The sequence below is a fragment of the Parasteatoda tepidariorum genome, chromosome 6, assembly GCF_982258835.1.
Source record: "Parasteatoda tepidariorum strain Cologne lab strain chromosome 6, Ptep-v5.0, whole genome shotgun sequence".
NCBI classification, from domain to species: domain Eukaryota; kingdom Metazoa; phylum Arthropoda; class Arachnida; order Araneae; family Theridiidae; genus Parasteatoda; species Parasteatoda tepidariorum.
This window is the reverse complement of record NC_141760.1, coordinates 96,784,343-96,809,772: the sequence shown is the minus strand read 5'-3', so window position 1 is coordinate 96,809,772 and position 25,430 is coordinate 96,784,343. Positions and strand designations below refer to the sequence as shown.

The 25,430-nt window shown below is 28.6% G+C and overlaps 1 protein-coding gene across 1 annotated transcript; it reads left to right on the top strand.

The window, feature by feature from the left end:
• The first annotated feature begins 126 nt into the window (after nt 1–126).
• LOC107436454 (carboxypeptidase inhibitor SmCI) lies at nt 127–24,429 on the top strand. The gene is made up of 7 exons (XM_087166940.1): nt 127–198; nt 2,949–3,134; nt 7,028–7,219; nt 14,748–14,813; nt 16,373–16,558; nt 18,755–18,928; nt 24,261–24,429. Exons 1-7 carry the CDS (start codon nt 150–152, stop codon nt 24,263–24,265), a joined length of 858 nt encoding a protein of 285 aa, XP_087023066.1. The 5' UTR covers nt 127–149; the 3' UTR covers nt 24,266–24,429.
• The last annotated feature ends 1,001 nt before the right edge of the window (nt 24,430–25,430 follow it).

Sequence of the window (25,430 nt, the reverse complement as noted above, 5' to 3'; positions counted from 1 at the left end):
ACACAATATGCTGATTTTCTCATCATGTAGATAATTTTCAAGAACAAGAAGATAATGTGGTTACACACATATGTTGCTCTACTAATATATAAAGAGAAATGCAGTGATTTAATCATTTCCGTACTCTGATTAAGGAACGAGGCAAAAAAATGTATATGCTCATCCTGCTAGGTTTAGTAATTGGGGCGTTCGCTGATGGTAAGTTAATTTGCATATTTGATTAAACAAATATAGATTTAGAAGCATAAAAAATAATTAAGCTGAAAAAATAATTATATATTTCGGTGACTCTATTTTTTAACTGATAGTGTAAATGATAGATATTTTCCTATTTCTAGGGTTTTACCGTTATCTTATAATGCCTTATTAAGCAACATTTTGTGATAAATGCACTTATAACGATATTCCAACTCATTAACCGTTTTCCAAGTGCGAAACATAATGTAAGCAATGTTATTTTTATTGTAAGCATTGAGTTAAAGAATGTCCAATTAACCGATCCAATTAAAGCAATGAATACAGCATTGTCAGAATATGGTAAAATTTACAGCGTTTCTGACTCAATTGGAATTCCAAAGAGCTCAGTAATTTTCACTGATGGGCTTTGGCAATGATTTTGGTGAAATCAATATTAAAATCTAGTTTTAGGAAATGTGATAAACTTCGTTAATTTTATTATGATACCTTAAAGCATGGCACAAAATCAATTTCCTCTGTCAAATTTACTTCTTAGTTACGTATTTTTTCAAAATGTGTGGTAATTAGAACTATAATTTTGAGAATCAGAATGTCCTGCAAACAGATGTGATATGAAATGAAAAATTACCAAATGTGTGATTTAAATACTTCATATTTTGGTTTTATTACCAGTTTTTTTATTCTTTATTTTATTTATTTGTTTTTTAACTAGAAATGTTACTAGAAATGTGCGATAATTTTTACAGAACTTGTCTTGTCAGAAGAATTCGAAAACTTTCTGAGCTAGTTAACAAACGATCTTTTCGGCAAAGTATATTTATAAATATGATTTTTAGAAACGAAATCGAGGATGAAGTTTGAGCTGTAACGGAGCAAAATTATAATGGTTGAATTTCATCCCACAAAAAAGCGAGCGAAATTTGTGAAACCAAATCCTTTTTAAAACATTACTGGATTTTTCAAATAAATACCTTTTTAATTTAAATGCACAAATTGTGAGGGAAAAAATAATTTTACTAATCCTGGTGTTTGTGCGTACCCTCTGGAATGAAATGAAATAATTAGTCGAAGCACATCAAATAAATTTTAATTATGATTTTTTTTAAAGCCAGACTTTTGATCTATGTCTATGACTGTCGATTTCTTTAAATGTATATTAGATCATTATAATATCAAGTAAGCAAACTAACACAATCATTGTATAAATTTGTTGTATAGTAGCCTAAATTAGAATAGATATAAGGTCATTCGTTAAATATTTTGTAAAAAAATTTCTATGATTTTGGACGCTGTCCACACCTGGGGCCCTATTAACCAACTCATCGAAACTTATTCCGCTCGGAAACGATTCCGATCGGAAACTAGCTTTCATCGGATTGCCAATTTCGCAAAACCCACTTTGCCGTAACATGAGCATATCGGAATCCGGAATCGAAATCGCCATTCCACACGATTCCGGTGAAATTTAAGTATGTAGGCGGGGCTAACTTTGACCAATTAGAAAATTATTATAATTCTAATTTATTAATCTGGCAACGATATGTTTGTATCCTCTACTTCTATGCGAGTTAAAATCGCATTAACTTAGAACTGAAAGCTTAAAAATTCATACATTTTCAACAATTTTGTGTTCTAAAAGCCAAGTTTGTGTTTATTTGAAGTACAGAGAGTAGTGTAGAGTGAAATTACAACGTAGTATTTTCAAATGGCTTCACGTACAAAAATTAATATTCGCCTCCAAACAATGATTGTGGAATGCCTAGAAAACAATCCAGATTAAAATAAAGGAAGCCTTACCGGCATATCTTGCGTAATTACCACTATAAATATTAAATACCAAATCACTACTATGTAAAACATGTTAACTTGCATCCATCTTAATGTACCATAAGATAGTTGAAGGATAACGCAGTCGATAGTAAAATCTTCACACATGCATATTTCAAACAATATAGGAAATTCTAATAGCTAACTTTGTTAATTCTTTTATTTAGCTAAGATTCTATTGTTTTTTGTACATATTTTTTTTATGTAGCTTTTGTTATTAATTTCCACAATCCGATGTTATTCATTTCCACTACTGAATTTCGCCTATGAGTAACACCATTTAAAAAAAACTAATTTCCAATCTAAATTAATTTCTAAATTTTGTTGTCGGGATATTGGAATACCCAAAATCTTTTAAGCCCATAGATCTTTCTCTTAATAGTGTTTCTATCACTCTCTTCAGCAATAGCTGGCTGTATGACGGAAAACAGCGCCATTTTGTTCACTGAAATATACAAACTCTTATCGGAATCTAGATTTCGCTTACTCTTAAACCTGCCGAAATGGGATTCGTAATAATTTCGCATCGGAATTTAGTTCCGAGCGGAATCAAGAGCTCGTAATACGACTTAACTGACATTCATGGATTTATGACGTCACGAGAGTTTCATTTCGATCGGAATCAGATTCCGTGAAGCTGGTAATAGGGCCCCTGGGCGCAAAACTGTCAAATCGAAATCCCCATATAATTACAAGGAGTTTTTTTTCTTTCAAAATGTGATATTATCTACAAAATTATTGAAAATGTCTGAATTTTAGGCCATTGCATAAGCGTTGCTTATGCAATCCATCTCTCTTTGTCAGAAAAATAAGCAATCTCTTAAGTGCTTATGAAATAAAACAAATAGCTTTTATTTGATTATTGTATTAGATTAAGTGTTTTAAAAAAGTCTTAAACTATTTTTTTTCCTTCTTTAATTAAGAGTGTCCTTCAAATTCTCACTATAACGACTGTGGAAGTGCTTGTCCAATTACGTGTGAGAACTACAAAGACCCTCCACTCTTATGCATTCGAATATGTGTACCTGGCTGCCATTGTGACGAAGAAGAGGGATACGTTAAAACAAAAGATGGGCGATGTGTTTTACCTGAAGAATGTGGACCAAATGGTTTGTAAAACATTTTACTTAATAATACATTCAATAGTTATAATTTTTGTATAAATTGATTTCAAGTAGTGTTTCAATTTTCAGAACCTATGATATTACAGTTCAAATAAAGGAACAAATTAGCTAGAAGCATCATTTGGAATCATAATTTTTTTTTCAGCAATAACAATTATATTTTCTCTGCTCAATCAAAGGGAAAACAAAGTACTCAAAAATCGCTGTTCTTTATATGCATATATTTATACTTAAAATTAGGAAAAACAAGTATTAATACTGGATGCCTCAATTTTAATAATTTGTAAATTTTATAAAACTTAGAATTTACAAATCAATGCACAGCTTATGAGAAATATCATCAAAATCTGACGAAGCACTATTGAGGAAAACGTGATAGAAGCTACCAAATATTGCGAATTGCAGGAGGAAATGAGAAGGTAATAGTCAGCAAACACCTTAAGATTTCACGGTAATAGCTTTGAGGTTTTTAATTCTCACTTTCTTAAGAGTAAAAAAAAAATACTTTTCATTTTTGAGAAAAACGAATAAACGTACCTTATTTTCTTTGTGAATATTTCATATCTATAGCCATTCATGTTTCTATATGCTGTATATATACCTATTCCTATATCTATACTTTATTGTCGTAATATGTCTTATTTCTTTCACCTCTATATACAAATCAACTGTTCTTTTATAAAAACAATAAAACTAAACTAATAAATAAATAAGTCATAAAGAGCTTTAAAATAATTTCATTCAGTTATAGATACACATTTGACATTAGTTGTTTTTAAATAATATATTTCAATAAATTTATTTGAAGCATTTTTTTTCAGTCAGCTACCAAATTAGCTTTTTCCAATTTAATAATCAAGTCTCTTTTTATTGGTATTGAATTAATTTTTTTCCAGCAAAATCTTTAGTAAATATATTCGATACTTTCTTTGGAGTTTCTTGAAAATTTAAATTTAAAAAAATTGCTAGAAATTTTGGATTTTCTTCATACTTTGCATTTCTATTAACTCTTCGTTTCTTTTTTTTTGTCTTTTGCTAGAAATTGCTAGAAATTTTGGATTTTCTTCATACTTTGCATTTCTATTAACTCTTCGTTTCTTTTTTTTGTCTTTTGCTAGAAATTTTGGATTTTCTTCATACTTTGCATTTCTATTAACTCTTCGTTTCTTTTTTTTGTCTTTTGCTAGAAATTGCTAGAAATTTTGGATTTTCTTCATACTTTGCATTTCTATTAACTCTTCGTTTCTTTTTTTTGTCTTTTCTTTGGAAAAACTGTTTGCGTCTTGAAATTGTTTAGTATTTTTCTGGTCAATATCATTGGTCTATATATTAACATATGAAATGCTACTCTAAAATGACTATTTAATTATTAATGTGTTATGTTTAGGTTTAGTAAAGAAAATATGCATTTGAAGAAAATAATTTTTTTTATTATTATACTTGAATCCACACTGCACAGAATTTTACAGCTGTGCGTTCTTTTTCCAAGAATATCAATGACGAGTTTTAAATATGATAACAGATTCACTCTTATCCGAATTTAAAATTTATGTTTCTGATTCCGAGATTTTTTTTTATTAGAGGTTTAAAATGATATATTTTTTGAGTTAGCTTTTCATTAGAGCTAATTTTTTAAATTGGCGCTTCATATTAGAGACGCCTTCATATTAGAGAGATGTTTGAGCATTATGTTTTATGTTAGTGGTTCAATATTATAGATTTCAAGTTGAGATCTATAATATTGAACCAAAAAAATTTATAATTAAGTGGTTTTGATATTTCATGTTATAGAGATTAAATTAGAGAAAATATGCGTTTTTTTTAAATTAATTAAATGAAGAAATATATTAGTCTAGTAGAATATTTAGTTCAAAATATTAGTGAATGTTTATAAAAGTAATTATGTATTCCTTTCAGAGAATCTGAGAGAGAATCCTACGGTTCATAAAATCTTCAAATAGATATTTGCGTATTAAGATGCCCTATTTAGGCTGGTAAATTAGAGATCCAGTGCTTTAATCCTGAATATAAAGTTTAATTAGTTAAAAAAAAATTATAAAGCTTAGTTACAGTTTATAACAATAATCGTATAATCCATGAAAAAGATCTGAAAGAAATCCTGCTTTATATAAAATTTCCAACTAGCTTTGTATGTTAATAATTTATATCATAGAGTTTGAATTTAAAAAAAACTATGAATTTTTCTTAAAAATGAACTTATCTAGTTTAAGAAATTATAAAATTTAGTAACAGTTTATAAACGTAATCATATATATGGGAAGAATCTGAGAAAGAATCTCGTTTTACAAATCTTTTTAGGTTAGATATTGCTTAAACAGATTTTGTAATTTTTATTTCAAATCAGAGAAGCGATGCGTTTTGCCTAAATATCAAGATAAATTAGTGAAAGAAAATGGTAGCTTTAATAAGTTACGAAAGTTTAGAAAATTCTGAAAGTCAGATTACATTAAATTACTAGGATAATTAAAAAGTTTATGAACTTTCTAATATTTTTGTGTTTACAATTTGAACTTTCAAATTCAGATTATTTTAAAAATAATCTAAAAAAACATCAGTTTATTTATAGGCGATGTATTAGGCGATGCGTTTTGCCTAAATATCAAGATAACATAGTGAAAGAAAATGGTAACTTTAATAAGTTACGAAAGTTTAGTAAATTCTGAAAGTCAGATTACATTAAATTACTAGGATAATTAAAAAGTTTATGAACTTTCTAATATTTTTGTGTTTACAATTTGAACTTTCAAATTCAGATTATTTTAAAAATAATCTAAAAAAACATCAATTTATTTATAGGCGATGTATTAGGCGATGCGTTTTGCCTAAATATCAAGATAAATCAGTGAAAGAAAATGGTAACTTTAATAAGTTACGAAAGTTAAGTAAATTCTGAAAGTCAGATTACATTAAATTACTAACTAGGATAATTAAAAAGTTTATGAACTTTCTAATATTTTTGTGTTCACAATTTGAACTTTCAAATTCAGATTATTTTAAAAATAATCTTGAAAAACATCAGTTTATTTACATCTTCGTTAAAAATAATTCAAATATTGAAATAAAGACAAAAATAGTTGTTTACAAAGCTATTGTTGGAGCAGTACCTGGAAAAAGACTAAGATCGAAATACAAAAATTAGAAACCTTTCAAAACAAATGTTTAAGATTTATTTTTAAAATTTTCTGGCCTTACAAAGTATCAAATCAAAATCTATTAAAGAAAACTAAAATAAAAACAATAGAAGATGAAATTAAAAAACGAAGATGGAGCTGGCTCGGACATATCCTTAGAATGCCCAAAGAAAAATTTACATCTGTTGCGCTTACATGGGCCCCTGATGGTAAAAGAACAAGAGGAAGACCCAGACTTACCATCCAGCGCATGTTTTTGGTCGAATTAAAAGAATGTGGAATATTTGGCTGGGAGGAAGCAAGATCTATTGCTAGAGACAGGAGGCGTTGGAGGGATATGCTAGAGGCCTTAAGTGCCCAAAGGCACGTAGAGGATAAGTAAGTAAGTAAAAATAATCGGAAAATACTTGACTTTGAAAAGAGGGGAAATAATGTTTTGTATCCTAATACTGAAAAAAAAATATTTAGGAAAAAATAGTTGAACTTTTAGGTACGTGATCAAATCAGAGCAAACGGTATCATATATGAAACGAGTCCAGCTGCGCAAAATCACACGAACGTGATCTTAATTCGGTACACTTGTAAATAGTGCGTATACGTTCTCTCTAGTGCGTATGCGCACAAAAGAGTGTAGTTACATTTTGAAGAAATAATAAGTAACTTAAAGCGAAATATAAACACTTTATGACTTTTGAAGCGTTTTAATATCATTGAACTTTTTTTTAGATGCGGAAGTATTGGAATCTGACTCAGATGTTTGCAAATTACCTTTTGAACACGGTACTGGAAATGGTATCATGGTAAGATATGGTTTCAACAATGCTTTAGGAGAATGTACTAAATTTGTCTATACCGGCGAAGGTGGAAATGGAAATAATTTCAAAAGCTTGGAAGAATGCCGACAAGCTTGTAAAAAAGGTAAGATATCACAACTTTGATGGATTATTCAAAATTCTGTACTTTGTTTTTATTTATTTTATCAAGAATTTTATTTATTTTTTCAAACTAACTTAGCTACGACAGCGTTTTTTGTTACTACATTTTTCACTGTATATATATCAGAGCTCCAAAAAGCTGTATATATCAGAGTCCGCCAGTCCTCGGTGGTCAAAAATTCCCCGCGGACAACAAATTTCTCGAATCCAGCGTCCGCGCGGACGGCCATTTTCCCGTTAATGTTCGTGATTCATTTTCAATTTTTGTTATCTTACAAGAGTCTAGCGCCTCACTTCTAAAATGACCCTCTTATCTCGAAATAGAGCAACATGCTGCGCATGGTGGAATTGATGTTTTCTCTGTCTGGGCGTACTGCAGCCGTTGAAAGGGGCTTTTCAGCAATGAACTTACAAAAAAACACATTACTTACTGGTCTTAAACAAGTAAGCGTTAAACGCATTTATGAACATCTACCTAAATGGAAAACCCATTTCTGATTTCTGTGCAGAAACCTCTGTAAATCATTGGCTTGATTGTGGAACTGGCAAACGTCATATTTGATTCATTTAAAAAACGCAGTACCATGGGATAAATTGACATGATAATTGATAGATAACTTAACCTTTGTTATTTAAATTATTTCATAATAGGAAAACTAGGTTTTACTATTAGTAACCTAGTATTTCTTTTATTACTGTATAATGTAATCCTAGTATTTGTAATCCTAGTAACTACTAACTCATTGTGCAATTTATATTAATGTTTGTAAAAAATAAGAGAAAATTTTATTTTTATTTATTTAGAAGCGACGGGTTAGTTTCAAAGGAGGACGGGTAAAATTTATGAGTTTTTTCGAGCCCTGATATATATATGTAATACAAAAATTAAATACTTTTGTATTAATAAAAGCATTAAAACTTCATTCCTTTTCATTAAATATCTTTAGTAAAGGATAAGGGTAGAAATTCTATTTTGGGACTTCAAGGCTAAAAACATGCCAATGAATAATAATTAGATTAATACTTCAAAAGAGAAGTTATTTTAAGATCTTTCACTTCCATATAAGGAAAGATTAAACGATTTGCTTTGAGTAATAAATAAATTTGATGAGGCGTAAGAATACAGAAAAAGCATATGACTGGGACCTCTTCACACTGTTTAATCATCCTATAAAATGCAGAGCGCTAATTTTTGCGTGGCTTTTTGATGTTTATCTTGCTAATATAAAATCCGTCAGCTTAGACGGGATATCTGTTCCCCCTTTCCCGCTTCGGAGAGGGGTTAAACTGCTATTTCACCATCGCAACTTAATAAAAGAAGATTATGCACAACTGGACTCTTCAATCATGTTGCTCTCAATACTAATTTACTAAAAAATCATTATATATATATATATATATATATATATATATATATATATATATATATATATATATATATATATATATATATATATATATATATATATATATATATATATATATATATATATATATATATATATATATATATATATATATATATATATATATATAAAGCATAAATTACGAGAAATGCCGAAAAGTTTTTTTTTTTTAATTTTCAAATGATACGGTTGTAAAAAGTCTTACAAATTGCTTACTCATCGCTTAAATATTTAAATACTTAAATACCACATTTCGAACTTACAGCTTTGGGTAAAATCCTACCTTTTTTTTAACAATGTTAAAGTGATATAATTTGCATTAACAGAACTAATATATTCAGTAATTGAAGAGCTTGGTAGAGAAAAGTTATAATTGACATTTAAAAAAAATGTGATTTCTTGAGAAAAAATTTATTTAACGCACATCTATGTAACATTAATTTACTTTGCTAAGATAATAAATTCCGTTCTTCTTAGAGTAGGAATGGACTAAGTGAGATTATTTAAATGATAATATTTGATTGCTTTCGAAAACAGAAAAACGTCAAGAGTGCGAACGGTGTGACGCGAAAAGTTTTTTAGAGTTAGGGAATTATACAGTTCACCGATTGGAAATGGGGCATATATTATTACTTTCACTATATAAGTTAGAAAGCTAATTCACTCACTAAAAGTCAAAAATCTTACTTAAAAGTCAGTTAGAACTTTCTTGAACTCGGTTCTCAATTTCTATAATCAACATACAATTATCAAATTTTGTTTCATCGCATCATATTCCATCAGTGTGCCAACAAGGCAAGGCAATTGGAATGTGCAACGTCTATTTTAAGAAATGTTTTTACAATATGGAAATTACAAAAAATTGTAAACAAGTTATCAAAAAAAAAAGTATTAACCAATAGGGGATGATGATTAAGTAATGGAGTTGAATATACAAACCAGTCTAGAGGGAACAAGAAAAGATCCCCAGGTGTGAAAGATGTAGAAATTAAACTGAAAGAAATACCCGAACATAAATAAAGTACGGGATAGATTTTATAATGGGATAAAGAATAAAATTCCTGGAAATTCAAGTTCTTTTAACTTCTTAATGCTCTTGATTAAAGATATAAAACTATAGTATGTCTACTTTTTTGGTTGCATTTGCGTTTTATTCACAATGTCTAGCTTAATTTTCATACATGGAGCACAATATATTTTTTCTTCGTTAGGATATACATAGATACAGGAAAATTCTTTATTTTTTATTAATTTCATATTTTATAATTCAATTTATACTTTATTCTTTTAAAAAAAAGAAGTTGGAAAATTTTCTTATCTGATTTGAAAAACATTTTCAGAAATGGTGTGGTTTAACTTCTGTTGCAAAATTCTCAAATCTGTCAAGTAATGAAAAGTTTACCATTTTTATTTTAGTTTTCAGATAGTACTATTAAAAATTATTGCTGAATTTATCTTTGTTATACGTCCATTTACAAGCGTACACTGTACGGTAAAAAGTCCCGGCATTGCGGGTGAATCATCTGTAAAATCTATTTTGATTAAAATCCATTTTTACAGTAAGACATTTTACCGTAATATTTATTCAATTCGAATTATTCAGTGATTTTACTATCATAATTTCTGTAAAAATTTCAGTATCTCAGATTGCTTGTTCCTGTAAAAATGAATTTTACTGTAAAAAGTATCAGCAATCTGAGTGAACTCATTATTTCCTACAGTGTAATTTAAATATTTCTTTTACAGTGTAACTAGTTTTATACACTTTTCTCAGAATAACCAATTTCTTGCAGTGACATTTTTTATATTGTAACTAATAACAGAATGTTATTTATAGCTTAAACAAGTTCTTCAAAATTACGAATCATTGGATATTCAAAGAACAATTGAAATCACATTGGATATGCCTCAGATGAAGTTCCTCTAGTCAAAATTTATGATACTTATTTTAGTATGTGTTCATTTTAAATGACAATAAATTCATTATAAAACCTTAATAATTGAAATATGTTTTTATTTGTGATATTTAGGACATCTTTGTATTAGATACATTTATACAATGCAACGTGTATAGGTAACGAGTTTTAATGATTTAAAATTTCAATAATTTACATTTTGGTTGCATTTACAGATGGGACACCGGGGTATCGTATGAATATTTTTAACTCTCTAATACACACATAATATTTAAGCAAATTTACATAATAATATTCACATGTAATTACAAAAATACATTTTGCTATATTTTAATTATGATAAACGATCTAATACTTACTTAAAAATATCTGGTAAATAATATTTCTTCTAAATCAGAAAAACTAAAAGAATAGTTAGAATTTTTCTTCATTTATATTTATAAATTTATCAGTAATTTATTTTGCAAATGAAAGAAACTTCAATGATTAATTACTCTTTATCTTAAATCTAAATAATAGGAAATAAGTGCGAATTTGAAATTTTTTATCTTTAACGCAAAATAGGAGATGGGTGCTGTATTTCATAACCAAACATTTTTAAACTGCTGAATTTAATATTTTTCTCTTATTTTGACCTAAACTAATACAAAGGATGAAAAAAAAATTACAAATATGCTTAATAAGGGGTTTGTAAAAGGGTTTATGTATCATACACAAAAATTATATGTTATTTTTTTTAAAAAAATAATTTGCTTAAAGAAAATATTTTCTTCTTAAAAATTTAAAATTATTATAAAAATAGTAATAAATTTAAGGATTCCGTATCCTTACTCGTTGATTAGATGCCTCTTTTTCCCTGTTTTGCTTGTTATAGTAACTCTTTTTCATCTCTATGGACGCTACTGAATCAAAGCTTAATCTCATACACACTAAAAAGAGAAAGAAAAAGAAAAATCGGTTTGCAGATATTTGCAGGATAGAGAAATAAGCCGAACTAAAAAAACATATTAAAAAAAGTGGAGTAAATTCTGAACAATGCATGTAAGAATGCATTGAACGAAATGAAGAATGAAATGAACGCTAATTTTTCTGCACCTTCATAACAATCATTTCAAGAAAAAAAATCTGAATTTAAATCGATAAAAAATATGAATAAAACTAATTATTTCTCGAGATCACATGCATATATTACATTTAACACCGTTTTACATTAACAGCATGCTTAGTGATTAAGCTTCAAAGTAATTGAAAATGATGAACTTTATTAGTGAAGTAAATAAAGGTCTCATTTAAATAAATCTTGATCTGTAGGCGACAGTTTAAAATTCCTAAGAGTCTTTTTTTAAGGTTAATAGGACGTTATATAATAATTATGCATATTCTTTTCAGCACTTTGCTTTTAATACATCAAGAGAAATATTTATTTATCAGTTTGAAGAACTGATGTAATTAATTATTAATGCTCTGTTTGCAAGGTTGTGACAACGCGTGTTTTTTGCTAGAAACTTTGAAAAATTAGATATGGGGGTTCTGCATAAAATATGAAATCTCAGAACAGAAAGCAGCAACAGCAAAAAATTTTAAATATATTTTTATACAAAAATAAAATTTTTTGGCTCTCACAATCAGCTGTACAGGACCTCAAAATAAAAGTGCTTAAAATAAAGAACGGGCCAACCTGAATAACTTTTGATCTAATGATGGGATCTTCACGTTCTAGGACTCAGTCTTAATGACTCGAGGGGGTGAATTCAAATATGCAAATTTATTAGAGCAGACGATATTTTAAGTTATGAAATCAGACACAAAACTTATTTGCACTGATTGATATGACTAATATGCCACTCCTGCCTTATGTTGTTTTGAACATTTTAAAAGTGCCATCTACAGGTTTTAACGAAAACTAGAACATTTCGCTTTTCGTACCGAAATTTACAGAATTTCGTTAATCGAGTATGATAATTAGAAATCATCTCAAGATTATTATGATATTTTTCATATTTTTTTTAAATTCGCGATATTTACTTGGAACCAGTTTAACACATAAATATAACAGCCATGTTTTCCAAAAAAAATCTATACTTGTCTAGAAATATTTATAGAGCGTGTCAATAAAATGATTCGAAGCAAAGAAATGTAAAAGAAATTTGCAAATATTTAATTATTGATGAAAAAGGTGCAATTATTTAGTTACTAAGTTTTAACATTTGATTACTCATTTAATTATTTTACAGTTTAGTTACGAACGTATTGCAATTTTAATGAGGAAATAGTACAGTTATTTCATTGCTTATTTATTTACTTCAATAGATTTTTTTTAATATTGGTGGAAAATTTGTAAATTTTTGTAATATTTTGAATCGGAGGATTTAATTGAAACAGGTACCAATTGGAAAAATTAGCAATCGTACACATGTATCATACACAAAAACGCATTTATGCATAGTGTAGAGTGCGCAAAATAAAAAACGAAACACCCTGAGTAACTTTTGATCAATTGATCAGATTTTTATGTACTAGGACTCAATTTTAGTGGCACCAGCGCCTGACCTTAAATATGCTAATTAATAAATTAATGCAGACGATAATTTAAGAGACGAGGTTGGACACATAAATGTACTTTTTTTGACTGAATCAGATTTAGGATTCTAGAAGAGTGAGGGTTGTCGCAGACGAGAAAATATGGACCCGATAGTTTGGACAGGAGAGCAGTCGAAAATTTGGACCCCTTAATGTTAATTTTACTTTTAGCGTATTTTGTGATAACTCGAGAACTTAAGCGATATTTCAAAACCTTTTCAAAAAATTACTGTGCAAAATTATAAAATTCGTTTATTTATAGATAATTTCATTCAAAAAATAATTTTTAACGAGGTTGATGGTAGAAAACCATCAAAATTAGTTTAATTGATTATTGAATTTTAGATTTGTTTTTAATGACCAGCTTTGAATTATTTCCTGCTGTTCCCCAAGAATAAAATATATTTTGATGTCTTTGTTCCGCCCACCTTGGTAGTGATTCTTTAAATGTTGACAGTTTTTTTAAAAAAAAAATTGTGCTAATTTGTGACTTTTAATGCGTGTACATTTTTAGTGTCATTTTGATAAGAATTCTAAAAATATGTATTAAAGGTGGTCCTTCTGGAACACTCTGTCAAAGCAACTTTCTTATTTACTAAAAAGAATGCATATGATATAACATTTTCAATTAAGTGCTACTATTACAATCATATTTATTCTAAATATACCATGCAATTATTAAAATGTAAATTTACTGAGGAAAATGATTCGAAGAGGACCACCTTTTTTTAAAAAAGAAAACGATACTTAGTTTATCAGTTTCATATTATTGCACGTAAATGTATCACAGCATTGATTATTTTTCTACAAAACTTTGGTTTTGTATATTTTGTACTATTTTTTGTACTCAAATGAAAAATGTATTTCTTATGATGCGCAGTAATTTTTAGATATTTAATTAAGAAAATAAAAATACAAAAATAATTAAATTTAGAAAAAAAGAATCATCACTTCTCTAGAGATGCAAAAAAAAAAGAAATTGCTAAAAGACTATTCTTCTTTTTGAGTATCGGATCATGATTGGAAAAGGATAAAATGGCAGTTGACTAAAGTATAAGGCGATAAAAATAAGAGACCATATTAAACTTTATGTTTTTACGATTTTTAAAAGTCACTATTTTCATGAATTTTTTTTTTTTTAACTTCATTTCTCATTAGGATCTTGAAACGATACATTAAGAGCGGTGATTGCAAAACACCATGTAAGCAATTATAACCACTGTATCACATAAAACTGAAATTACTAGATTAAACTGTTGTCGAAAAATTCAATTTCATTAGGTAAATGTAATTAATATAGTATATGTATGAATATGTGTGTAGCAAAAGTATTTTTTATGTTTCATATTTAGTCGAAAAGAAACATTTTAAAATAATTATTTAAAATACCTTAAAATATATTATGAAATAAAGATTAGATGCCTTACATTTTGAATGATAAAACACTTTATCATTAAATCTTAAGCACTGTGCGTACGCCATGTGTTAATTTTCTCATCGTGTAGATAATTTTCATGAACAAGATAATGTTTTGCATACATGTTGAGTTTCTAATATTGTATATAAAGAGAAATGCAGTGATTTAATCTTTTTTCGTACTCTGAGTAAGGAACGAGTCGAACAAAAATGTATATGCTAATCCTGCTGAGTTTGGTAATTGGGGCTTTAGCCGATGGTAAGTTGATTTGCATATTTGATTAAACTAATATAGATTTAGAAGTATAAAAAAGAATTAATTAAGCTGAAAAAATAATTATATTTTTCGGTAACTCTATTTTTTAACTGATTGTGTAAATGATAGATATTCCTATTTCGAGGGTTTTACAGTTATCTTATATTACCTTATTAAGCAACACTTTGTGATAAACACACTTATAGTGGTATCGAAACTCATTAACCGTTTTCCAATTGCGAAACAATAAATAAGTAATAATATTTTTATTATAAGCATTGAGTTAAAGAGTGCCCACTTAAAGGATCCAATTAGGCCAATGAATACAGCATTGCGGAAAAAAAAGTATGGTCAAAATCATCAGAATGTGGTAAAGTTTACCGTGTTTCCGGCTCTATTGGAATGGCAAAAAGCTCAGTAATTCTTATCGAAATGCTTTGGCAATGATTTTGGTAAAATTAAGGTTGAAATATGGTTTTATAATGTGTGATAAACTTTGATAATTTTATTATCATACCTTAAAGCATGACACGAAATCAATTTATACTGTTAAATTGACTTTTCAGTTACGTATTTTTTCATAATGTGTGGTAATTAGAGCTTTAATTTTGAAAATCAGACTGTCTGGAAAACCGATGTCATATAAGCGGAAAAATTACCAAGTGTGTGATTTAAATACTTCATATTTTAGTTCTATTACCAGGTTCTTTTTTCTTTTATTTCATTTATTTGTTCTTTAATGCTATTACCATACTGTACTGTAATTTTTACAGAATTTGTTTCCCCGTGAAAATTCTAAAACTTTATGAGCCAACTACCAAACGATTTTTTCGTCAAAGTATATTTTTAGAAACGAAATCGAGGATGAAGTTTCAACGGTATCTGAGCAAAATAATAATGATTGAATTTTATTCCATATAAACATGTGCTAAATTTGTGAAACCAAATCCGTGTTAAAGCATTTCGAGATTTTTCAAACAAATACCTTTTAAATTTAAATGAACAAAATGTGAGGGAAAAAATAATTTTACTAATCCTGGTATTTTAGTGTGCCCTCTCTTATGAAAAGAAATGAAATAATAAGTTGAAACGCATCAAATAAATTTTAATTATGAATTTCTTTAAAACCAGACTTTTGATCAATGTCTATGACTGTCGATTATAATATCACGTAAGTAAACTAACACAGTCGTTGTATAAATTTGCTGTAAAATTGCTTAAATTAAAATGGATATAAGGTCATTCGCTAAAAAACTCGTAAACAAATTTTTATGATTTTGGACACTGTCTGCACTTGAGCGCAAAACGGTCAAATCGAAATCCCCATCTGATTACAAAGATTTTTTTTCCAAAATGTAATGTTTTTTCCAAAATTATTAAAAATGTCTGAATTTTAGGCCATTGCATAAGAGTTGCTTATATTCTCCCACTCTTTTTGTCAAAAGAAATAAGCAACCTCTTAAGTGCTTATGAAATGAAACAAACGGCTTCTATTTGATTATTGTATTAGATTGAGTGTTTTAAAAAAGTTTTAAACTATTTTTTTTCCTTCTTTAATTAAGAGTGTCCTTCAAATTCTCACTTTAACGATTGTGGAAGTGCTTGCCCAATTACGTGTGAGAACTACAAGAACCCTCCAACCTTTTGCATTCGAATATGTGTAGATGGTTGCCATTGTGACGAAGATGAGGGATACGTTAAAACAAAAGATGGACGATGCGTTTTACCAGAAGATTGTGGACCAAATGGTTTGTAAAATATTTTACTTATTAATACGTTTAGTAGTTATAATTTTTGTATAAATTGATTTAAAGTGGGATATTAAATTTCAGAGCCTATGTTATTGCAGACTAATTGAATAACAGTTCAAATGAAGGGCAAAATTACTGAAAAGGAACATTTAGAGTTGTATTTTTGTTTCAACAACACCAATTTATGAAATCCCCCCCCCCGCTCAATCGAAGGGAATGCAAAGTATTCCAAAATCATTGCTCTTTATACACATATATTTAGACTTTAAATTCGGACAAACAAGCATTAACGTTGGATGCCTCAATTTTAATAGAATGTAAAATTCTATGCAACTGAGAATCAATGTACTGTTTGTCTAAGATAGGTACTCTGCCCGCCTCAAAGTCTGTGGTAGTCTGGTGCTATGGAAACAAGAAGAGGGTATTTTAGGGAGGGTAGCTTCGATGAAGAGATCTCCTTTTCTCTCGCCGAAACCAGTCCTAAGGAGGGACCCCGTGCCCCTACTTGAAATAATCATACCTCGTTACTATAGTCATTGCCACAGCTCCAGACGAATGTCTGGCAGAGTACCTATCTTAAACAAACAGTACAGCTTGCAAAAAAAGAGAAAAAAAAACTTTCCTCAAAATTTGACAAAGGACTATTTAAGAAAACGTGATACATTGTTAGAAATTTCTCCTAAAAAATGGCTTAATAACAATTTATTGAATGGTTATTTCACCATATTTAATCAAAACATTCAAATAACCATAAATAAAATGGTAGCGAAACGTTCAAGTTTGAGAAAAACTGTTTATTAACTGCTTTCACCTAATATGGTTAAACGACCAGAATTTTATCGCACCAACTAGAATGACCAAATGAAGCTATTTAGTTCTTTGCAAATGCGTACATATCATACCCGAGCGGGCTAATCTGTCTATCTCATGACCGGCAGATCTGGAGTTCGAGTCCTAGTGTTGACACCACAATATTTCCTCCTTTCCCTTCAACACATGAAGAATTTCCAGCATCCGGCACTCTCCAATTTTCTGTTTTCTTTTTTTTACGTTTCTGATAATACCGTATGGTATTTTATTCATGGTTTTATAACCATAAATTTTGTGAAGGGTTTCAAAACCATAAAGGAAAAAAAATGTTCCTTACCGTAAACTTAACGATTAATCGGATTGACCGACAACTGCCAGTTATTTTATCATAATTTTAGAAAGAAGATTTTAACAGTGTAGAAGCATCCAAATATGTTTAAATGCTAGAAGAAATAAGAAGGTAAAAAGTAATAGTCAGCAGCATCTAAGATTTCACAGTAATCAAATCATCTTATAAGTTTTTAATTTCGACGCTCTTCAGAGTAAAAGAAACTGTTTCTTTACATTTTTAAGAAAAAAGTATAAACATACATATACCTTATTTTCTTTGAGAATATTTTATATCTATATCCATTCCTGTTCATTTTCCTTTCCTACCTGTTCCTATTATAATATTTCTCTTTTCGCCTCTATAAATCCACTGTTCTTTGATAAAAACAATAAAAAAAACTAATAAATAAAAAAAGCGAAACGAACTTAGAATTTCATTCAGTTTTAGATACGAATTTGGCATAATATATTCTTAAATAGTACATTTTATAAAAATTTATTAAAAGCATTTTTTTTTAATTTCAACCACCTAACTGGTTTTTTGCAATGTAGGAAATAAAATTGCTAGTGTGTTTTATTGTTATTGAATTTACTTTTTTTCATTAAAACCTTTAAATACACTTAATCCTTTTTCTTTCGTCTCGTGGAATAAAAAAAAATTGCTTGAAATTTTGTACTTTCCTCATACTTTACTTTTCTTTTAACTCTTCATTTTTTTCTTTGCATTTTCCTTCGAAATATTATTTGCCACTTGAAATTGCTTAATATTTTTCTGGTCAATATCTTTTATTTTTATATTAACATATGAAATGTTACTTTTAAATGAAGATTTAAATATTTAGGTGTTTTGTATAGATTTACGGAAAAATCATGCCTTTGAATATTTTTTATCAATAAAAAAATAATATCGTACAATATTTTTTACATAATTTTTAATACGACTCATCAGTGTCGTTATAGGGAGTATTAGAGTATAAAACAAGCAAAAATAACTCACTAAAAATTTTAATTTTTAACTTTTATACTTAATCAGTAAATTTAATCATTTTTTAGATTCAGATGCAAATAATTGTTTGGCTCAGCCTGATGCAGGACTTTGTCGAGGAAGTTTCGAATCCTATTACTACGATCCAAAGAAAGGTGATTGCTTTCAGTTTATCTACGGAGGATGTGGAGGTAATAGTAACAGGTATTCTACCTACGACGAATGTAAAAGCGCATGTGCAGGTAAGTTTGAATTTGATATTATGTAAGTTAAAAAATTGAGAAAATAAGGAAAATAATTTTTAAAAAAATGACAGGAGACGAAAAATTATTAAAATTATTCTTTAAAAGTATTTGAAAAAATATTTTTTAGTTATTATTTAAAAAAATACATATATTAAAAATCCGGAAAACAAAATAAAGAAAAAATCTAATCTCTTCATCAGCTCACACGATTATATCCGCAAAAGGAGTGCTTACTAATATTGTATCAATATAGCCAATTCAAAATATATCAATACAATAGTGTGAGGAGCTTATGAACAGTTAATAAAATTTTCTTCCTTTTTCTTTCTTTCTCTTTTTCTTTATATATACGTAGACGCCGCTTAATGTGATCACGGTTAATGTTATCAATCGCTTAATGATATCAAAATCACTTAGTCCCATTCGCTTATATCAAAGTACATTATTTATTGTTATCAGTTTATATGTAAATTTTATTTTCCTGAAATCAATAAAAACAAGAAGGAAAACTTTTTTTTTTGTTTAAAGTGTTTCCTGAAACTTACCAAAAGTCCAAACGGGGCTCGTATATTATCTTTTAAACACATGTTATTAGGAGGGGGGTCTTTTGCCATTTTCGGCCAAGCATTGTAAAATTTCGTAGCACTGTGCGATTTCAAATTCCCCAAAATCCTAAATAAAGAGAAAAGAAAATCTGCCAGTAACGAGTCAATGTTTGTCACGAGCCCCTTTTTAGAAGAACTAAACAATGTGACAGATGATGTGTCCCAACAACTATGGGAAGGGTTTAAGGGGTAACCTTCAAAAGAGAACATTGTTTCGGGTATGCCATTTGATCTTGGTAGGTCGCTATTGGCAGGTCGCTTACCGAGTCACTATTGGTCAAACAATAAAATTGGGGGGGAGGAATAGAGGAACTGCCATACCTAAGTGTTTAAAAGACGAATGCGAAAGAAGATCAGCATAAATTTTCACTTTACCATAGTTCATACGATTTGTAACCTGATTTGTTTTTTATAATGGAAAGGAAATGGAGAGATCTTACTGTGAAAGAAAAGGTTAACATTTTAAATTGTTACGATAAATTGCCGAAAATGAGCCAAAGGAATGCTGTTCTTCAATTGAAGGTTTCGCAGCCGCTTTTGTGCAAAATTTTAAAAAATCGTGAAGATATCGAAAAAAAGTGCACTTTGAACGAAAATCTGAATTGTAAAAGAAATCGAGATGGAAAAGACAAAGAGGTTGAATCTGCATTAAAACTCTGGTTCATAAACGTTCGTGAAAGAGACGCGTGTTAATGGTCCAATTTTGTGCCAAAAAGCTGAAGATTTAGCTGCAAAATTGGGTAAAGTAAACTTCGTAGCCACAGAAGGATGGTTTCACCTCTGGAAAAAGAGGCAGAACATACTCTTCCGAAGGACACACGGTGAACAAAAAGATGCTGATAATGTAGCCGCAGATCAGTGGATTAAAGAAGAATGGCCTAAACTTATTGCCACATATTCACTTGAAGATGTATATAACGTTGATGAAACTGGCCTATATTTTCGTGCGTTGCCTGAACACACCTCCATGTTTCAGAAGGAAATGACGCAAGGGTGTAAAACCTCCAAGGAACGCCTAACTGTGCTATGTTGCGCTAGTATGACCGGCACTAAAGAAAAACTTTTAGTGATTGGAAAAAGTAAGAAGCCCCGCTGTTTCAAAGGTGTGAAAAATCTGCCCGTCGATTATTTTGCCAACAAAACGGCTTGGATGACTACCCTCATCTTTAACGAATGGCTGTTGAAATGGGACAAGCGACTAAAACGGAACATACTCCTGCTCATAGACAACTGCACTGCACATGATGTAACTGTTTCATTAAAGAAGATAAATATCGTGTTCTTACCACCAAACACCACTTCTTTAATTCAACCGTGTGACCATGGAATTATCCGCACCTTGAAGGCATATTACAGAAAGGAAATGCGTTCAAGAATCTTAGAAGATATGGAAGACCAAGACGCTGAAGATCTTGAATGTGAACGCTCTTGCCAAAAAAAAAAAAAAACAAATGTGTCTAGCCAAAAAATCGCTAGCCAAATTAACAATATCATGGAATAATGTCTCGGAAAAAGCACTTCGAAATTGTTTTAGTCATGGAGGATTTTGTCAACCAGAGGACAACAATGCTGCTGTGATGAAAGAAATGGAAGACGTTTTCAATCCCCCGCCCGATATGAATGCTGAGGATTTTGAAGCATGGATGGAGATCGACAAGATGGTTGAGACTTCTACTTCGTTAACTGATGAGGGCATTTGCGGAGCCATATGTGTCAAAGATCAAGCTTCGTCACAAGATTCTGATGCCGATGATGAACCCGAAAGTGCTATCGAGGACAAAATTCCGACTCCTGCTCAGATGAGGGAGGCACTTCGAATCTTACATATAGGTGTGCAAAACAAAGCCGGCGAGGAACACTTTCATAAACATTATGATTATGAGCGATTCGTAAATTACTTGCTTCGAAAGAATGCTAAACAATAGACAATTGATGATTTCTTTTTCAGTTAATAAATAATCTTTTGTATTGTTTTCTACAGTTCATCATTAAATATGTAAGTATACTAACTAATTCTTTTTCTTTAGCGTACATTAATTTCAATTAAATACTTTAGAGTTTTACAGCAACAACTCCTAATTTAAAATAAATTTTATTTTAATTCGTATTTAAAAAAATAATTTTTTAGCTTAAATTTTTTTTTGTTCACTGTATTGTAATCAATCGGTTATTGTTATCAAGTCACGTTTGTCCTGATGTGATCACATTAAGCGGCGTCTACTACATATATATATATATATATATATATATATATATATATATATATATATATATATATATATATATATATATATATATATATATATATATATATATATATATATATATATATATATATATATATATATATATATATATATATATATATATATATATATATATATATATATATATATATATATAACAAAATAAATAAATATAAAAAAACACGAAGAAAATTAAGAATAACAATAAGTTTTATTTATTGCGCATAAGCTGCTAGTAAACAGAACTCATTAGGTAAGTTCAAAAGTTCAGAAAGTTCTTTGCGGATATAATCGTATGGGTTGAAGAAAAGGTTATATCTTTTATTTTCCGGATTTTTTAAAAATATTTTATCTTTTTTCCCCCTTCTTTTTTCGAGTTGTTTGTTATTTATTTATTTATTATTTTTTTATTTTTCTTCCCCCTTTTTTTTCACATATCTGTAATTTTCCTTTGTTTTATCTTCACTTTAAACTTTTATATATATATATATATAAAAATTATAGACATATGAAAAAAGGGGGGTGGGAAATAATAAGTAAAAAAAATAACAAACAAAATTTTATTAAAAAAAAAAATGAAATGTTAATTAAAAAGTCGGAAAAAAGATATAATCTTTTCTTCAGCCCACACGATTATATCCGCAAAACAGTGCTTTCTGATATTGTATCAATAAAGCCAAAGCAAAATATATTAATACAATAGTGTGAGGAGCACTCAAAAAAATTTTTTATAAAATAACTACAAATAAAATAGATCATAAAAAGTAAAAATAACATGTAAAAACAGATAATAAAATAAAATAAAAAGAAAAATCATCAAAAAGGGGGACTAAACTTATTGTTTTTCTTAACTTTCTTAGTACTTTCTTGTATTTATTTATTTATTTATTTATTATATATATATATATATATATATATATATATATATATATATATATATATATATATATATATATATATATATATATATATATATATATATATATATATATATATATATATATATATATATATATATATATATATATATATATATATATATATATATATATATCACAGTTGTAATTACTAAAAGAAAACTGTTTTTTTATTTTTTATTTCTTATTTATTATTTTTTTTGTGAAAATGTTATAACAGTGCCTTTTTTTCAAGCATATTAAGGAAAAATTTTAAATAAGATTATAGATTCAACTTTATCCGAATTTAAAATTGATGATTCCGATTCTGAGATCCGATAACGTTTCATTACGGATTTAAAATGACATATTTTTTGAGTTAGCTTTTCATTAGAGCTATTTTTTAAATTGGTGCTTCATATTAGAGACGTCATGCTAGGTTATCTTAGAACATTAAGTTTCATGTCAGAGGTTCAATATTATAGATTTCAAGTTAAAATCTATAATATTAAACAAAAAAAAAATAAAATATTGAAGTAGTTTTGATATTTCATGTTATAGAGAATAAGTTTGAGAAAATATGAGTTTTTCCGAGATTAATCAAATTAATATAAATTTTATTACCTTAGTGGAATATTTAGTTAAAAATATTACTGACTGTTTATAAAAGTGATTGTGTATTCCTTTTAAAGGAACTGAGAAAAAATCCTACAGTACATAAAATCTTCAAAAATATATTTGTGTATTAAGATGTCCCATTTAAAGCGTCGTACTCTCTTATTCAGCTTTTATTTTAGTTTCCAGATGGTACTATTAAAGATTATCACTGTATTATCATTTTCTTCTTCTTTCTAATGAGCAGCACAATCGGTCTTGCCGGTGAGCAGATCTAGTGCGTTCTCCAAAGGCGGTATCCACTCTTTCAGAGACCACCACAATGGGTGAGATACGTCATGTTAATTTGGACGTCTAGTTTCTGACACACTAGATGACAGCACCGAGACTCTGTTTGGATGCTAAAGTGCACTAGGAATTTAATTTTGCCGGAAATGCCAAGAGCCAATAAGGCACTCCAGGGATCTTTTACTTGCCGCATGGTATACGACATGGCCGTTGAGGATTTTCTGGTATATATATATTTTCTGGAAAATCCGGTGTCTGGGCCGGGGATCGAACCCGCAGACTTGGGCTCAGGAGGCCAACCACAAACCAACTGCGCCACCCAGCCACCTGTATACTTCTATTTAAAAGCGTGCACTGTAAAAAATTTCGGAACAAATTACGGTATAAAGTACCGGTATTCTGGGTAAATCATATGAAAAATCCCTTTTAATGTGAAATTTATTTTTTCAGTAAAATATTTTACTGTAGAAATTTCGTCACCTTAGATTGTTTATACCTGTGAAAATGAATTTCACGGTAAAATGTATCGGCAATCTGAGTACCAGTACTTTTAAATTTCTACAGTGTAATTTGATTATTTTTTACAGGGTAACTAGTTTTTTGCACTTTTTCCTAGAGTAACTATTTTTTTACAGTGAAATTTTTTACATTTTAACTAATAACAGAATGTTATTTATAGCTTAAACGGGCGACTTCTCTTCAAAATTCAGAAGCTTTGGATCTTAAAAGAACAATGGAAATCACATTGGATATGCCTTAGCTGAAGTTCCTCTAGTCATAATTTTTATACTTATTTTAGTATGTGTTCATTTTAAAAACGACACAATAAATTCATAATAAAACCTTAATAATTGAAATGTGTTTTTATTTGTGCTATTTAAGACATCTTTGTATTAGATACATTTATACAATGCAACGAGTATATGCAACGAATTTTAATAATTTAAAATTTCAATAATTTACATTTTGCTTACATTTACAGATGGGACACCGGGGTATCGTATAAATATTTTTCACTCTCTAATACACACATAATATTTACATAATAATATTCAAATGTAATTGCAAAAATACATTTTGGTACTTTTTAATTATGAAAAACAGTCTAATAGTTACTGAAAAATATCTGATGAATTGTAGTCTGGTGAATTATATTTCTTCTAAAATATAAAATCTAAAAGAGTACTTAGAAATTTTTTTATTTATATTTATAAATTTAACTGTAATTGATTTTGCAAATTAAAGAAACTTCAAAGATTAATTACTGTTTATCTAATATCTAAATAATAAGAAATAAGTTCGAATTAGAAAATTTCTACCCTTAGCGTAAAAGGGGAGATGGGTGCTGTATTTCATAACCAAACATTTTTAAACTGCTAAATTTAATATTTTCCCCTCATTTTGACCTTAACTTAAATATTGAAAAAAAAAATATGTTTAAGAAGGTGTTTGTAGAAGGGTTTATGTATCATACCCGAAAATTATATGTTATTTTTTTAAAAATAATTTGCTTAAATTAAATATTTACTTCTCAAAAATTAAAAATTTTTATTAAAAAAATAATAAATTTAAAGATTCCGTATTCTTACTCGTTGATTAGATGCCTCTTGTTATTTGACGGCTGTATGGTTTAAAGTACATAAAAATTAAAACGGGACTTCTGAATACTTTCTATTGTAATAACTCAAAGGGTAGATAATAAATAGGTTCATTAACGCGTACTGTGATATTTTAAGTTAAAAAATCGGAGAAAAGGCAATTTTTTTAGAATAAAGGAGTTTATTACTTTATTTACTTTTTCTGAATGAATGAGATATGTGTACATGGACGTAATCCGTAATCTAGAAAA

What these genes read in the sequence shown, in the direction of transcription:
- LOC107436454 (XM_087166940.1), top strand. Translation starts at nt 150, where the DNA reads ATGTATATGCTCATCCTGCTAGGTTTAGTAATTGGGGCGTTCGCTGAT. An exon ending in CCGACAAGCTTGTAAAAAAG is followed by an intron (nt 7,220 to 14,747) that starts GTAAGATATCAC and finishes ACTCTGAGTAAG; the next exon opens with GAACGAGTCGAACAAAAATG. An exon ending in AGAAGATTGTGGACCAAATG is followed by an intron (nt 16,559 to 18,754) that starts GTTTGTAAAATA and finishes ATCATTTTTTAG; the next exon opens with ATTCAGATGCAAATAATTGT.